General features: G+C 43.3%; 1 protein-coding gene across 1 annotated transcript in view; it reads right to left on the bottom strand.

The window, feature by feature from the left end:
* Window positions 1-12,384, bottom strand: part of LOC124038087 (large neutral amino acids transporter small subunit 1-like) — a 30,424-nt gene extending 18,040 nt beyond the window's left edge. The window contains exon 1 of the mRNA XM_046353538.1: window positions 11,464-12,384. Coding sequence (XP_046209494.1) covers window positions 11,464-12,043 — 580 coding nt within the window. The 5' untranslated portion in view covers window positions 12,044-12,384. The remainder of the gene's footprint in view (window positions 1-11,463) is intronic.
* Between the last annotated feature and the right edge of the window lie 2,504 nt (window positions 12,385-14,888).

Genomic DNA, 14,888 nt, shown 5'->3' with positions numbered 1-14,888 from the left:
ATTACAGAGATCATACGTTTCCTGTAGTTCTTGACCAGGTTTGCACACACTGCAGCAGGGATTTTGGCCCACTCCTCCATACAGACCTTCTCCAGATCCTTCAGGTTTCGGGGCTGTTGCTGGGCAATACGGACTTTCAGCTCCCTCCAAAGATTTTCACACAGGTGCTTCGCTATATCACATTTGACATTGTCCGTAAGCTTGACTTCATTTGCTCACAAAAATAATACAGTGATGGAAAGACCTGTGTGTTGTCCTTGTTAATGCAGACAGAGAAGAGCTCCAACTTCTTAATCATAGCCTCAATTTTGTCCCGCACATTGAATATAGTTGCGGAGAGTCCCTGTAATCATAGATTCCGATCATTCAGGCAAGAAAAAACATCCCCCAGATTGGCCAGTCGTGTGAGAAACGCGTCATCATGCAAGCGGTCAGACAAGTGAAAATGATGGTCAGTAAAGAACTTTAAGCTAGTCTCTCAAAAACAAAAATGTGTAAATACTTTGCCCCTTGATAACCAGCACACTTCTGTATGTTGTAAAAGTGTTACATGGTCGCTGCCCATATCATTGCATAATGCAGAACATACACGAGAGTTCAGGGGCCTTGCTTTAACAAAGTTAACCATTTTCACTGTTGTGTCCAGAAGGTCAAGCTGCCAGGCATTCCCTTGGCAGCAAGACCCTCTCCGTGGATGCTGCAGTGTACCCAAGCGTCGTCGGGAGCAACTGCTTGCATGGGTGTTACCACTCCACTATGTTTCCCTGTCATGGCTTTTGCGCCATCAGTACAAATACCAACACATCTTGACCACCAAAGTCCATTTGATGTCACAAAGCTGTCCAGTACTTTAAAAATATATTCTCATGTTGTCCTGGTTTCCAGTGGTTTGCAGAAGAGGATGTCTTCCTTAATTGACCCCCCCATAAACGTAACGGCCATATACCAGGAGCTGTGCCAGGCCCGCCATGTCTGTTGACTCATCCAGCTGTAACACATAGAATTCACTGGCTTGTATATGAAGCAGTAATTGTTTCAAAACATCTCCTGCCATGTCACTGATGCGTCGTGAAACAGTGTTGTTTGATGAAGTCATTGTCTGTATAGTTTTTGATGGCCTTTTCCCCCAGCATTGTCCCAGCCATATCCGCGGCAGCAGGAAGAATTAAGTCCTCCATAGTAGTATGGGTATTGCCTGTCCTAGCCACTTGGTCGCTCACCATATAGACACTTCTAGCCCCTTCTTATTAATGGTATCTGTTGCGTTTATACAGTTGAAGTCGAAAGTTTACATACACTTAGTTATTAAACCTTGTTTTTCAACCAGTCCACAAATGTCTTGTTAACAAACTATAGTTTTGGCAAGTCGGTTAGGACGTCTACTTTGTGCATGACACAAGTCATTTTTCCAACAATTGTTTAAAGACAGATTATTTCACTTATAATTCACTGTATCACAATTCCAGTGGGTCAGAAGTTTATATACACTAAGTTGACTGTGCCTTTAAAACAGCTTGGAAAATTCCAGAAAATGATGTCATGGCTTTAGAAGCTTCTGATAGGCTAATTGACATCATTTGAGTCAATTGAAGGTGTACCTGTAGATATATTTCAAGGCCTACCTTCAAACTCAGTGTCTCTTTGCTTGACATCATGGGAAAATCTTAAGAAACCAGCCAAGACCTCATAAAAAAAATGGTAGACCTCCACAGGTCTGGTTCATCCTTGGGAGTAATTTCCAAATGCCTGAAGGTACCACGTTCATCTGTACAAACAATAGTACGCAAGCATAAACACCATGGGACCACGCTGTCTCCTAGAGATGAACGTACTTTGGTGCGAAAAGTGCAAATCAATCCCAGAACAACAGTAAAAAGGACCCTGTGAAGATGCTGTAGGAAACATAACCTGAAAGGCCGCTCAGCAAGGAAGATGCCACTGCTCCAAAACCGCCATAAAAAAAGCCAGACTACGGTTTGCAATTGCACATGGGGACAAAGATCGTACTTTCCTCTGGTCTGATGAAACAATAATATAACTGTTTGGCCATAATGACCATTGTTATGTTTGGAGGAACAAGGGGGAGGCTTGCAAGCCGAAGAATACCATCCCAACCGTGAAGCACGGGGGTAGCAGCATCATGTTGTGTAGGTGCTTTGCTGCAGAAGGGACTAGTGCACTTCACAAAATAGATGGCTTCATGAGGAAGGAATATTATGTGGATATATTGAACCAACATCTCAAGACATCAGTCAGGAAGTTAAAGCTTGGTCGCAAATGGGTCTTCCAAATGGACAATGACCCCAAGCATACTTCCGAAGTCGTGGCAAAATGGCTTAAGGACAACAAAGTCAAGGTATTGGAGTGGCCATGACAAAGCCCTTACCTCAATCCCATAGAAAATTTGTGGGCAGAACTGAAAAAGTGTGTGCGAGCAAGGAGGCCTCCAAACCTGACTCAGTTACACCAGCTCTGTCAGGAGGAATGGGCGAAAATTCACCCATCTTATTGTGGGAAGCTTGTGGAAGGCTACCTGAAAAGTTTGACCCAAGTTAAACAATTGAAAGGCAATGCTACCAAATACTAATTGAGTGTATGTAAACTTCTGACCCACTGGGAATGTGATGAAAGAACTAAAAGCTGAAATAAATCATTCTCTCTACTATTATTCTTCTCTCTACTATTCATTCTTAAAATAAAGTGGTGATTCTAACTGACCTAAGACGGGGAATTCTTACTAGGATTAAATGTCAGGAATTGTGAGAAACTGAGTTTAAATGTATTTGGCTAAGGTGTATTATATAAACGTCCGACTAACTGGTCATGTCTTGCTACTCAAAAGTCGTCTTTATTCTCACTCAAAGAACTCCTGTGGCTTCTTTTTAAAATGATCATGTTTTGTTTCTAAATGTCTGCGCAAGAGTGAAGGTTTCCCGTGAGTGAGTAACGGTTAATGTGATTGGATGTTAATTATTTGACTAGGCTACCTGTATTTGACATTGTGTTGTTATTTCGCTGAACACTAGCTGGTTCCATTTTATTTTTGGCAGTGAAACGAGGCTACTCAGACAAGAAAATAACCTCACCCAAATGTATAGCCCCGTTGGAAAATGTAAATGTACTGTTTAAAAAACAAAAAAATGTGAGTCACAATTTTAATTTGGCATACCCCAGACGGCATTGTGCCTACCCCAGTTTGGGAATACCTGGCCTACATGAATGAGTCCAAAAAAATAATCGTTCTCCCTCTTTTTGTAAACTCAATGAATCTTCCTAAACGTACTAAATATTTGTGTAGATTCCATTCAGCACACACAGGACAATGTGTATGTGATAAGTGTGACAAACTGCTGTGTGGTGTATCATGTGGCACAGAGGGGGGAATCGTTCAGAGACCTAGTAAACAGATACTTGAGGGAATAAAATCAAGCCCCCCACAGCCAGCCTTCCCTCCCTGTCCACCAGCCCTCCTCTCCCTGTCCCCCAGCCCTCCCCTCCCTGTCCCCCAGCCTCCCCTCCCTGTCCCCCAGCCTCCCCTCCCTGTCCACCAGCCTCCCCTCCCTGTCCACCAGCCTCCCCTCCCTGTCCACCAGCCTCCCTCCCTGTCCACCAGCCTCCCCTACCTGTCCACCAGCCTCCCTACCTGTCCACCAGCCTCCCCTACCTGTCCCCCAGCCTCCCCTACCTGTCCCCCAGCCTCCCTCCCTGTCCCCCAGCCTTCCCTCCCTGTCCCCCAGCCTTCCCTCCCTGTCCCCCAGCCTTCCCTCCCTGTCCACCAGCCTTCCCTCCCTGTCCACCAGCCTTCTCTCCCTGTCCCCCAGCCTTCCCTCCCTGTCCCCCAGCCTTCTCTCCCTGTCCACCAGCCTTCCCTCCCTGTCCACCAGCCTTCTCTCCCTGTCCACCAGCCTTCTCTCCCTGTCCACCAGCCTTCCCTCCCTGTCCACCAGCCTTCCCTCCCTGTCCACCAGCCTTCCCTCCCTGTCCACCAGCCTTCCCTCCCTGTCCACCAGCCTTCCCTCCCTGTCCCCCAGCCTTCCCTCCCTGTCCCCCAGCCTTCTCTCCCTGTCCCCCGGTCTCCCCCATTAAACATGATTAACTAACAAACACTTCAAAGCACCATAAGCCGTAAATCAGCCCGGGTAACAGTAGGGAACCCAACAGCCTTTGTGTGGACCCACAGCACAATGAGGGCCTGTGTGGGAGAGTACAGTATAGACTGGGAAGAATGGCACATAAACACGAAAACGCACACTCCCGCTGAGGGTGAGAATGAGAGCGCAGAGCAGTCCTGTTGCCTGTAGGATCAGGGCAGACAGGCTTCAGATTCTCAGCCTCCTAAACACACCACATGGACTGAGACTGAGGTTTCCCCACAACCCACTAAAGAAGCCATACAGGGCCAGCCAGGGGGTCACTATAAAACCTCACTACTGGGACCTACAGTATGCACTAAACTAAAAGCACAGTGACCTAATAACTACAAAACACTAAACAAATAGGTCACTGGAACAATAACTCAAAATCGGTCAGACAAATCCTATAGCCTAGCACAACAACTCAATAGATCAGCAAATGTGGATAAGAGTGGCTTGGCTATCCAGACTGACCCTGTCCACCACCAAGACCAGAATAAGCAGACTGGACTAACAACATCATGGCTTCAATTCTATCTCTTTATCTATACTTTCGCCCTGGCCTGGCTGCGGCCTTATCTCAGTTTCTATCATGTGGTCACTGGCGATTACACACTTAGAATAGGGATTAGAGACTAGCGCAAGTACTGATCCGTACAACATTCACACACACAGAGTCTGTGAGAGCTTTTTCCACCAGGCAGGAAGCAGCCATGAGCCTGGCTTGAATTCAATCTCTACAGTACCACGGCCCTGCAATGATTGCCGCTGACGCTTCTGCTTGCGCTGTCCACACATTTCTCATTGCAAAATGTATTGACAGATGGTACTGTTAGGTCTGGTATTCAGCATCCACTGGGAAGTGGTAATGAACACTGATCACACAATGTCCAAAACCCTCAGTGGGTTAGACACAGAAAGAGAATCATGTCAGAGTTTGAATAGAATGTTATATATATGGGGGGATACAATCTTCCCAGATCTGCAGATTTTGCTGCGAGGAGGCAGAGTCATTAGATCATTTATTTTGGTCACAAGTCCAGGAATGGCTGAAGAATTGCAACATTTACCTAGAGCTAACACTGCAGATACTGTAGCAATACTGGGTGATTTAAAAAGTCATAGTCAATCGATCAATAGTATAATAATAATTTTAGCAAAAATGTTTCTTTAATTTACCATCTGTAGAAACTATGAGAATAGGACATTCCGTAACTTTTGTGAAGCATCACAGCACAGTTGAAAAATATATGGCAAATAGAAATCCAAAATGGATGGTGTTAAGAGATAGATGGGAGGAGCTGAATGGAGCTGAAGGGAGGGACTAATAACAAGATAACCAATGTAAAACATACTGGGTCTGTAAAATGTATATAGGTTCAGAACTTTTGTGAAATAGCACAGTTACAAATAGAAATCAGATGGACATCAGAAATGGAGGAAGGCCAGGACTAAAAACAAACAAAATATAACTATTGTAAAATAGACTGTCTGTAAAATGTGTATAAACTGGAAGTAGAAGCCTAAGTGTTATTGTTTATTCGTTTACCCCATTTGGGGGAGGGGTGGTAGGGTTTGCAGGGAATAATAAAGGCAAATATATTGGAAGAACTGTGCAGATGCAAAGTTTGGAAACAGAATTACGGTCAAATCTCCCTCAGTTTTTTATGCGACCACGTTCTTCAAAAACTTTGGTAGATATTGACTCCGAATTGAGGATTCAAAGATGTCTGCAGAAGAAATGGGGTGTCAGCCATATAATGACACCTTGAGTTTGAAACAATCTCTTTTGGTTATTGAACTACAGTAGGTGGATTTACATCCGTTAAGGTAACAGAATTCTGGTAACGGAAATACATCATGGGTCCCTAATCTGTATTGGGTAATTCCACCAATAAGCTGCCTTTTGAGTAGTGTAACTTCTTTGGGGGAAGATTATTATTTATTGTTTTAAAGTAAAATTACATTATGTCATCATTATGTTCATGTTCAACTTAATAAAAAACACTTTCTCCCATCTCAAGGGGTTAAATAAATAACAAATCCTATAGTAACTGCCTATTTAGTGCCAAATAAAGCAGGGTTGATAGCATGGCTATCTATGGGTAACAGGGATGACATGTTACACTCAATTTTCCACCACAAAACACCAGAAAATGGCCAAAAACAGTAGAACCAGCTCACCTGTTTTTACACTATGGTTTGACTATTAGCTGGTCAATGTAAAAAAAAAAAGGGAATAGTTTCACCATATTAAAACGACAGTTCAGTTCACGTAACAGGGTTGACCTTAAAATGAGGGACAATCGGTTGTTCGTTTTTAACGTTAACATTCATTAAATAACATTCAGAAATGACTTTGTCAAAGCAACAACATACCTAGGGTTTACAATGATGGTGAATACTTCAATATAATATAATTGAAAAGCTTCAAGCTGGTACGTTAATGCTAAAAGATATACATCAAGAAACATGACGCTTATGTGTATACAGTACATTGCATTCAATTGGGGGAAGATTAGTGTCAATATATTGATGCCAAGAGATTCGCATCAAAGACATGATGCCAAAGTGAATACATTTCATTCAATAGGGGGAGAATTAGTGCAACAAAATTGATTCATAGAGATAGCCATCATAGACAGATGCATAAGTTTAAAAAAAATCCAAAACAGTTTCACATTGTGGAGACTGCTGGTCATCTCAAACAGACTTTTCAAATCCAAATTTGCCCCATTCATTTTTTGTTGTAAAAATATAATTTAGCTATCACCCCATCTACTTTTGTGACTATGTACCATTTGGTTTTGAAGTAGGCTGTCATAAGAAGCTTCAACATTTCAACCTCATGTTGTAGGCTATTATACAAGGACTTTACAGATGATTTGCAGCCACTGTGTTAAAAAAACAAATAGCTTTTTAATAATAATAATAAAAAACAAATAGCTTTTTCTCTAATCTATTGATGATCAGATACTTCAGTCGTAACTGGCTCTGTTGCGCTCACATTTTACAGGTGATAGCAGTGGTAAAGTTGTCTACAAACTTAGATTTTTATTTTTTAACAATAGCATACATCAAAACGTCTCCAGTGCTGCTGCATGGGCTCATTCGTTGTCTTGCTATCAATTACACAGGCTGTGTGACCTATTTCTTAGACGACTCATATAGAATATCTGTGCATTAGTGGTGGGGTAGGCTAAATAAATACAACAGAATAGGCCAAATTAAAATAAAATTGATAAAAGGAAAAAAGCTGCATGCCCAGAGCTCGTGGCTGAGCACGTGCTGAACAATCCCATACGTGAAATGTGTTTCTAGTCTCAACCGTTCTACCGATGTCACTCAAAAGGACCTTAACTTTAGGTCAGGCTTCAAGTGAGGCCTACCCTTTTGCCATGTAGTGGGGGAGGGGTGAAAATAAAAACAAATAAATATATATATTTTTTTACCCCTTTTTCAGCCCAATTTCGTGATATCCAATTGGTATTTACAGTCTTGTCTCATCGCTGCAACTCCAATACGGACTCGGGAGAGGCGAAGGTTGAGAGCCATGCGTCCTCCGAAACGCAACCCAAACACGCCGCACTGCTTCTTGACACAATGCCCACTTAACCCGGAATCCAGCCGCACGAATGTGTCGGAGGAAACACCGTACACCTGGCGACCGTGTCAGGAGTCAGTAATGGGACAAGGACATCCCTGCCGGCCAAACTCTCCCCTAACACGGACAACGCTGGGCCAATTGTGCACCACCCCATGGGTCTCCCGAGCGCGGCTGGCTGCGACAGTGCCTGGACTCGAACCCAGAATCTTTAGTGGCCTTAGACCACTGCGCCATTCATGAGGCCGAGTTTAACATTTATGTACACTACCATTCAATAGTTTGGGGTCACTTAGAAATGTCCTTGATTTTGAAAGAAAAGCACATTTTTTGGCCATTAAAATAACATCAAATTTATCAGAAATACAGTGTAGACATTGTTAATGTTGTAAATGATGCAGATTTTTATGGAATATCTACATAGGCGTACAGAGGCCCATTATCAGCAACCATCACTCCTGTGTTCCAATGACACGTTGTGTTAGCTAATCCAAGTTTATCATTTTGAAAGGCTAATTGATCATTAGAAAACCCTTGTGCAATTATGTTAGCACAGCTGAAAACTGTTGTTCTGGTTAAAGAAGCAATAAAACTGGCCTTCTTTTGACTAGTTGAGTATCTGGAGCATCAGCATTTGTGGGTTTGATTACAGGCTCAAAATGGCCAGAAACAAAGACCTTTCTTCTGAAACTCGTCAGTCTGTTCTTGTTCTGAGAAATTAAGGCTATTCCATGTGAGGAATTGCCAAGAAACTGAACAGCACAAACTGGCTCTAACCAAAATTCAAAGAGGCGTGGGAGGCCCCGGTGCACAACTGAGCAAGAGGACAAGTACATTAGAGTGTCTTGTTTCAAAAACAGATGCCTCACAAGTCCTCAACTGGCAGCTTCATTAAATAGTAACTGCAAAACACCAGTCTCAACGTCAACAGTGAAGAGGCAACTCCGGGAGGCGGGAATTCTAAGAATCTTCTGAATACCACCCCTACCCATCTTCTGTATACCACCCCTAACTTGTCACAACACAACTGATTGTCTCAAACGCATTAAGAAGGAAAGACATTTCACAAATGAACTTTCAACAAAGCACACCTGTTAATTGAAATGCATTCTAGGTGACTACACTCTATGCCAAGAGTGTGCAAAGCTGTCATCAAGGCAAAGGGTAGCTACTTTGAAGAATTTGTTTAACCATTTTCTGGTTAGTACATGATTCCATGTGTTATTTCATAGTGTTGATGTCTTCACTATTATCCTACAATGTAGAAAATATTAAAGAATAAAAGAGAAACCCTGAAATGAGTAGGGGTCCAAACTTTTGACTGGCACTATATACACATACAATATGACCAAAAGTATATGGACACTTCCTTGTTAAACATTAATATGGAGTCGGTCTCCCTTTTGCTGCAGTAACAGCCTCCACTCTTTTGGTAAGGCCTTCCACTAGATGTTGGAACATTGCTGTGGGGACTTGCTTCCATTCAGCCACAAGAGCATTAGTGAGGTCGGGCACTGATGTTGGGTAATGGCCTTCCCCAAACTGTTGCTATAAAGTTGGAAGAACAGAATTGTCTAGAATGTCATTGTATGCTGTAGCTTTAAGATTTCCCTTCACTTGAACTATGGGGCCTAGCCCGAACCATGAAAAACAGCCCCAGACCATTATTCCTTCTCCACCAAACTTTACAGTTAGCACTATGGTGTATATTTATACTCTGGAATCCAACACTGCTCATCCTAATATTTCTATATTTCTTAATTCCATTATTTTACTTTTTAGATTTGTGTGTATTGTTGTGTGTTGTTAGATATTACTGCACTGCCGGAGCTAGGAACACAAGCATTTCGCTAAACCCGCAATAACATCTGCTAAATGTGTATGCGACCAATAAAATGTCATTTCATTTGACGCCCTGGAACAAAGCTACTGCCTCAAGCATTGTACACAACCAACAAACATCTATAGGTTGCATGCGCACATAGAGTACCATTTGAGATGCAAAATACCATCTAAGATTAACGCTTATGCGCTTTGAGGTTCGCAGACCAGGCGCCGTCAGCACTCCTAATCACTGCTGGATGCTTCTCAGCTAGCTAGCCAGCCATTGTAGCCAATTTATCAAGGTGACAGCTAAAGCACAAGCAACTGAGATTTCTTGGTTGTAGTGCTAGCTAGCTAACTCTCCCAAGTTTGACCACTGCAATTGTGTATTGCATCATCCATTTCGTATGATATGTTACGTCCTTTTTTTCGGGTGCAATTCGTATGCTATGTTACGAATTCAATTCATACAATATGTTATGAACTTGTTGTGCTTAAGATCCCAGACTGCATCTTTAACTAGAGAGATAAAGAAGAGAGAGACAAAAAGAGAGAAAGAGGGAGGGGTTGTCCAGACTGCTCCACACTCTCGCTTTGACCACAAGACACAGAAAGAAAACAGTTATGAGCTAAACATAACAGTATGCCAGTGGAAGGGAGGACAGTAGAAGGTGACCCTGTGGTTTGTGACTACTGTGATTTGTCATTGTAACCAATTCAATTGCAGTAATTCCATTGGTGATTTTTCTGTAATTCTGTTACCAATTTGGTAACAACAATGGTGTATGCATATATGTATATGCCATTTAGCAGACGCTTTTATCCAAAGCGACTTACAGTCATGTGTGCATACATTCTACGTATGGGTGGTCCCGGGAATCGAACCCACTACCCTGGCGTTACAAGCGCCATGCTCTACCAACTGAGCTACAGAAGGACCCTAAGTAAAAACACTATAACTAATTGATAAGTCTACCCTGTACTTGTTACTTCTGCTTACTTTCATTATCGGAGAGAAATTAGAATGTGGGTTTTTGTTAATGGCATTAAAAGGCACAAGGCAATGTTTCTTAAACTTACAGAAGGCAAGTAATTTCAAGTGTTGATATGAGATGGCAGGGGTCTTTACTTCAACACGATTGTTGACAAATACTTTTTCTGGTAGTCTAGATGTTTTCTAATACCCCTTTTCCATCTGTTTGACCAGTAATCAAAGCCATTACCTATTCATAATTTTTATGATGGAAAATTGTTGAAATATGGCTTAATTTCCCAAAAATATAGACTTAGCTTTCATTTGACACCCAGTTTATCATACTGCTAAGAACTTCAAATGTTGGTGCTCATGGGTCCTTTTACATGGAAATGACCTGTGTATTGCACGTGCAATAGAGTAATGCTATGTGCATGAGACAAAAGGCTGAATTAATTGAATTTGCAATCTATTGTAGATTTTTTATTATTTTTATTATTCTTATTATTGTCATCATTAATAATGAATTATCGTATCTAAAATATAGATACAATTTCCATTTGAGTTAGATGAGACATTATGGCGCGTGGGTGACGCTGGCTCTATAGGCCTACTAACCAAAGATGATGAAATAACGCTGTAGTTTTACAACAGTAGCCTAGTACACCCAGTGTTTCCGTTTGGGTGAGTCTCGTGCGGCTGCCAAGAGAACAGTGCATAATACTACGATATCCGTATGTGGCGCAATCACACTGGACACAAACGTCATTTCAACGTCAATTCCGCGTTGGTTCAACGTCATTTAATTTAAACAAACGTGTATTCAACCTGTGTGTGCCCAGTGGGATGCAACGTGTAGGCTACAACAGTTCCAACTTCTAATCGTGCTTAGTGTGGTAATAGTGAATTGCATCGGCTTGGATACTTACAGATGCAAAGACAGGCTATCAGCTTCGCCCCATTCTCGGGCACTGGGCAATCAGGGAAAATGGGCTTGAGGAGGTAGGTAGCGAAGACGTACGCGACAATGTACTGCGATGATGGCCGGATGATTAGCAACTCGATCCACAATTTCAGGAAAGCCGGCAGGGAACCATACACTTCAAGGATGTAAGCATAGTCTCCACCTGATTTGGAAATAGTGGTGCCCAGCTCAGCATAGCACAGGGCACCTATGGTTGAGAACACTCCACACACTGCCCAAACAATAAGGGACAGTCCGACTGACCCGGCTTCCTTTACCACTCCAGTCGGGGTCACAAATATACCCGAGCCGATAATGGTACCCACAATGATAGCTACGCCATTCACCAGGGTAATGGTTCTCTCTAGGACAACCTTATCTTCGCCGGGTACAGATACCTTGTCCGGGCTTCCCGGTGCGCCTCCCGTTCGGCTCGAGTTTCCATTCTCCCCTCCGGCCGGGGAGAGCATCTTCTCCGTAACCTCCTTGTCTTCCACATCCCGGTCAACTGACGAATTCGAATTTCTTTTCTTTAAACTAGACATTGCTCGATCCTATGGGGACACGGCTTTTAGCTTGTTGTCTGTGTCTCTCCTTGTGTTGTTTTTTCTATTCAATGTCTATGATTCTGTCTGAGTCGCTCCTGTAGCACAAATACACGATGCTGCCGTAGCTGACACGGAAAAACGTGCTTGCTCTGTGCTGTGTCAACGCAACTCCTGTGTATAAAGGACTCGAGTAGAATGCATTCAGGGGAGAATCTCAAGTGCCCTGTTGCGTCCTCTCTCCTTACCTCCCTCCCATTGGAAAAGGTCAGAGGGGCGGGACCTCTGGCTTTCTCATTCAAATTGTTTTTGAGGACGCGACGAGGAAACATTTGAAATTGTCATATGGGCCAGTCTCCTTCTTTTTTTTGCCTGTCATGACAGCGTCACAAATCCACCCCAAATGATGCTGCTGAGTTGCTAAATGTGAGACCGAAGCTTTTACGCCCTCTAGTGATGTTTTCGCAGATACAAACCGTTTAAGAGACCAAACTGCCAGACAAGCTGAAATGCTTTTGTTGGCATTCTCTGCTAGGCAGTTAAAGAGTGAAAACTGAGATCTTTTTTAGGAAATTACAAAATACAAAATGGCCATTGTGGTAAAGACGCACTAGTTGCCAATCCATACGCATTCCTTTCATTATGTGACATGTTGGCCTTTGTTTATCTGTGCCACATTAAATATATCACAAGTCGTCCATTTAACTTTAATCCTTGACATTTCAAAGAATCTAGAATGTTTGTTTATGGTAATTCTTGTTAGTTTACTCAATATATTATTGGGGTATACATTAATTTAGCCTATCGCTTTCATTCTACAAGTGGACATGTAGCTTGAAGAGCTCACAAACTGCGTTGCCTACACTTATGTGGAATTAGTTTTGGTTCATTAAATTCCATTTACATGTTTTATGTCAATTTCTTAATTGTCTGTTGTCTGGAGCGCTTCATGATGGCCTATGCATTATGTGTGAACGGGCGCACATAAAAGTACCTAGGCTAGAGCTGCCGCTTTCAAGGAGCGGGAGACTAATCCGAACGCTTATAAGAAATCCCACTTATGCCCTCGTACAAACCATCAAACAAGCAAAGATTCAATACCGGCTCTGAAGCTCGTCGGATGTGGCAGGGCTTGAAAACTTATGGACTACAAAGGGAAACCCAGCCGTGAACTGCCCAGTGACGTGAGCCTACGAGACGAGCTAAATGCCATTTATGCTCACTTTGAGGCAAGCAACACTGAAGCATGCATGAGAGGACCAGCTGTTCTGGACGACTGTGTGATAACGCTCTCTGTAGCCGATGTGAGCAAGACCTTTAAACAGGTCAACATTCACAAAGCTGCGGGGCCAGACATTACCAGGACGTGTACTCAAAGCATGCACGGACCAACTGGCAAGTGTCTTCACTGACATTTTCAACCTCTCCCTGACCGAGTCTGTAATATCTACATGTTTCAAGCAGACCACCATAGTCCATGTGCCCAAAAAGGCGAAGATAGCCTGTCTAAATGATTACCGCCCCATAACACACACGTCGGTAGCCATGAATTTCCTTTAAAGGCTGGTCATGGCTCACATCAACAGCATCCTCCCGGATACCCTAGACCCACTCCAATTCGCATACCGCCCCAACAGATCCACAGATGAAGCAATCTCAATCGCACTCCACACTGCCCTTTCCTACTTCCCACCTGGACAAAAAGGAACACCTATGTGAGAATACTGTTCATTGACTACAGCTCAGCATTCATCACCAAAGGGCCCACAAAGCTCATCACTAAACTAAGGACCCTGGAACTAAACACCTCCCTCTGCAACTGGATCCTGGACTTCCTGACGAGCCGCTCCCAGGTGGTAAGTGTAGGCAACAACACGTCTGCTACACTGATCTTCAACACTGGGGCCCCTCAGGGGTGTGTGCTTAGTCCCCTCCTGTACTCTCTGTTCACCCACGACTGAGTTGCCAAACACAACTCCAACACCATCATTAAGTTTGTTGACGACACCACAGTGGTAGGCTTGATCACCTAATGATGAGACAGCCTATAGGGAGGAGATCAGAGACCTGGCAGTGTGGTGCCAAGACAACAATCTCTCCCTCAATGTGAGCAAGACAAGGAGCTGATCTTGGACTACAGGAAAAGGTGGGCCAAACAGGCCTCCATTAACATCGACAGGGCTGTAGTGGAGCTGGGTGAATGCTTCAAGTTCCTTGGTGTCCACATCACCAACGAACTATCCTGGTCCAAACATACCAAGACAGTCTTGAAGAGGGTACGACAATGCCTATTCCCCCTCAAGAGACCGAAAAGATTTGGCATGGGTCCTCAGATCCTCAAAAAGTTCTACAGCTACACCATCGAGAGCATCCTGACTGGTTGCATCACCGCCTGGTATGGTAACTGCTCGGCATCTGACCATAAGGCGCTACAGAGGGTAGTGTGTACTGGCCAGTAAGTCACTGGGGCCAAGCTTCCTGCCATCCAGCACATATATACTAGGCAGTGTCAGAGGGAGGTCCAAAAAAATTGTCCGACTCCAGTCATCCAAGTCATAGACTTTTCTCTACTACCACACGGCAAGAGGTACCGGAGCGGCAAAGGCGTCTTAACAGCTTCTACCCCCAAACCGTAAGACAATTTATCAAATGGCCACAAGATTATTTACATTGGCAACGCCCCATTTGTTTTTTACACTGCTGCTACTCGCTGTTTATTGTCTATGCATAGTCACTTCACCCCTACCTACATGTACAAATTTACCCTCGACTAAGCTGTACCCCAGCAAATTTACTCAGTACCGGTACCCTCTGTATGCAGTCTCATTATTGTTATTTTATTGTG

The sequence above is a fragment of the Oncorhynchus gorbuscha genome, linkage group LG01 (genome assembly GCF_021184085.1).
Source record: "Oncorhynchus gorbuscha isolate QuinsamMale2020 ecotype Even-year linkage group LG01, OgorEven_v1.0, whole genome shotgun sequence".
In the NCBI taxonomy this organism is placed as follows: domain Eukaryota; kingdom Metazoa; phylum Chordata; class Actinopteri; order Salmoniformes; family Salmonidae; genus Oncorhynchus; species Oncorhynchus gorbuscha.
Note: the sequence above shows the minus strand (reverse complement) of the source record. Positions and strands in the feature narration are given on the sequence as shown.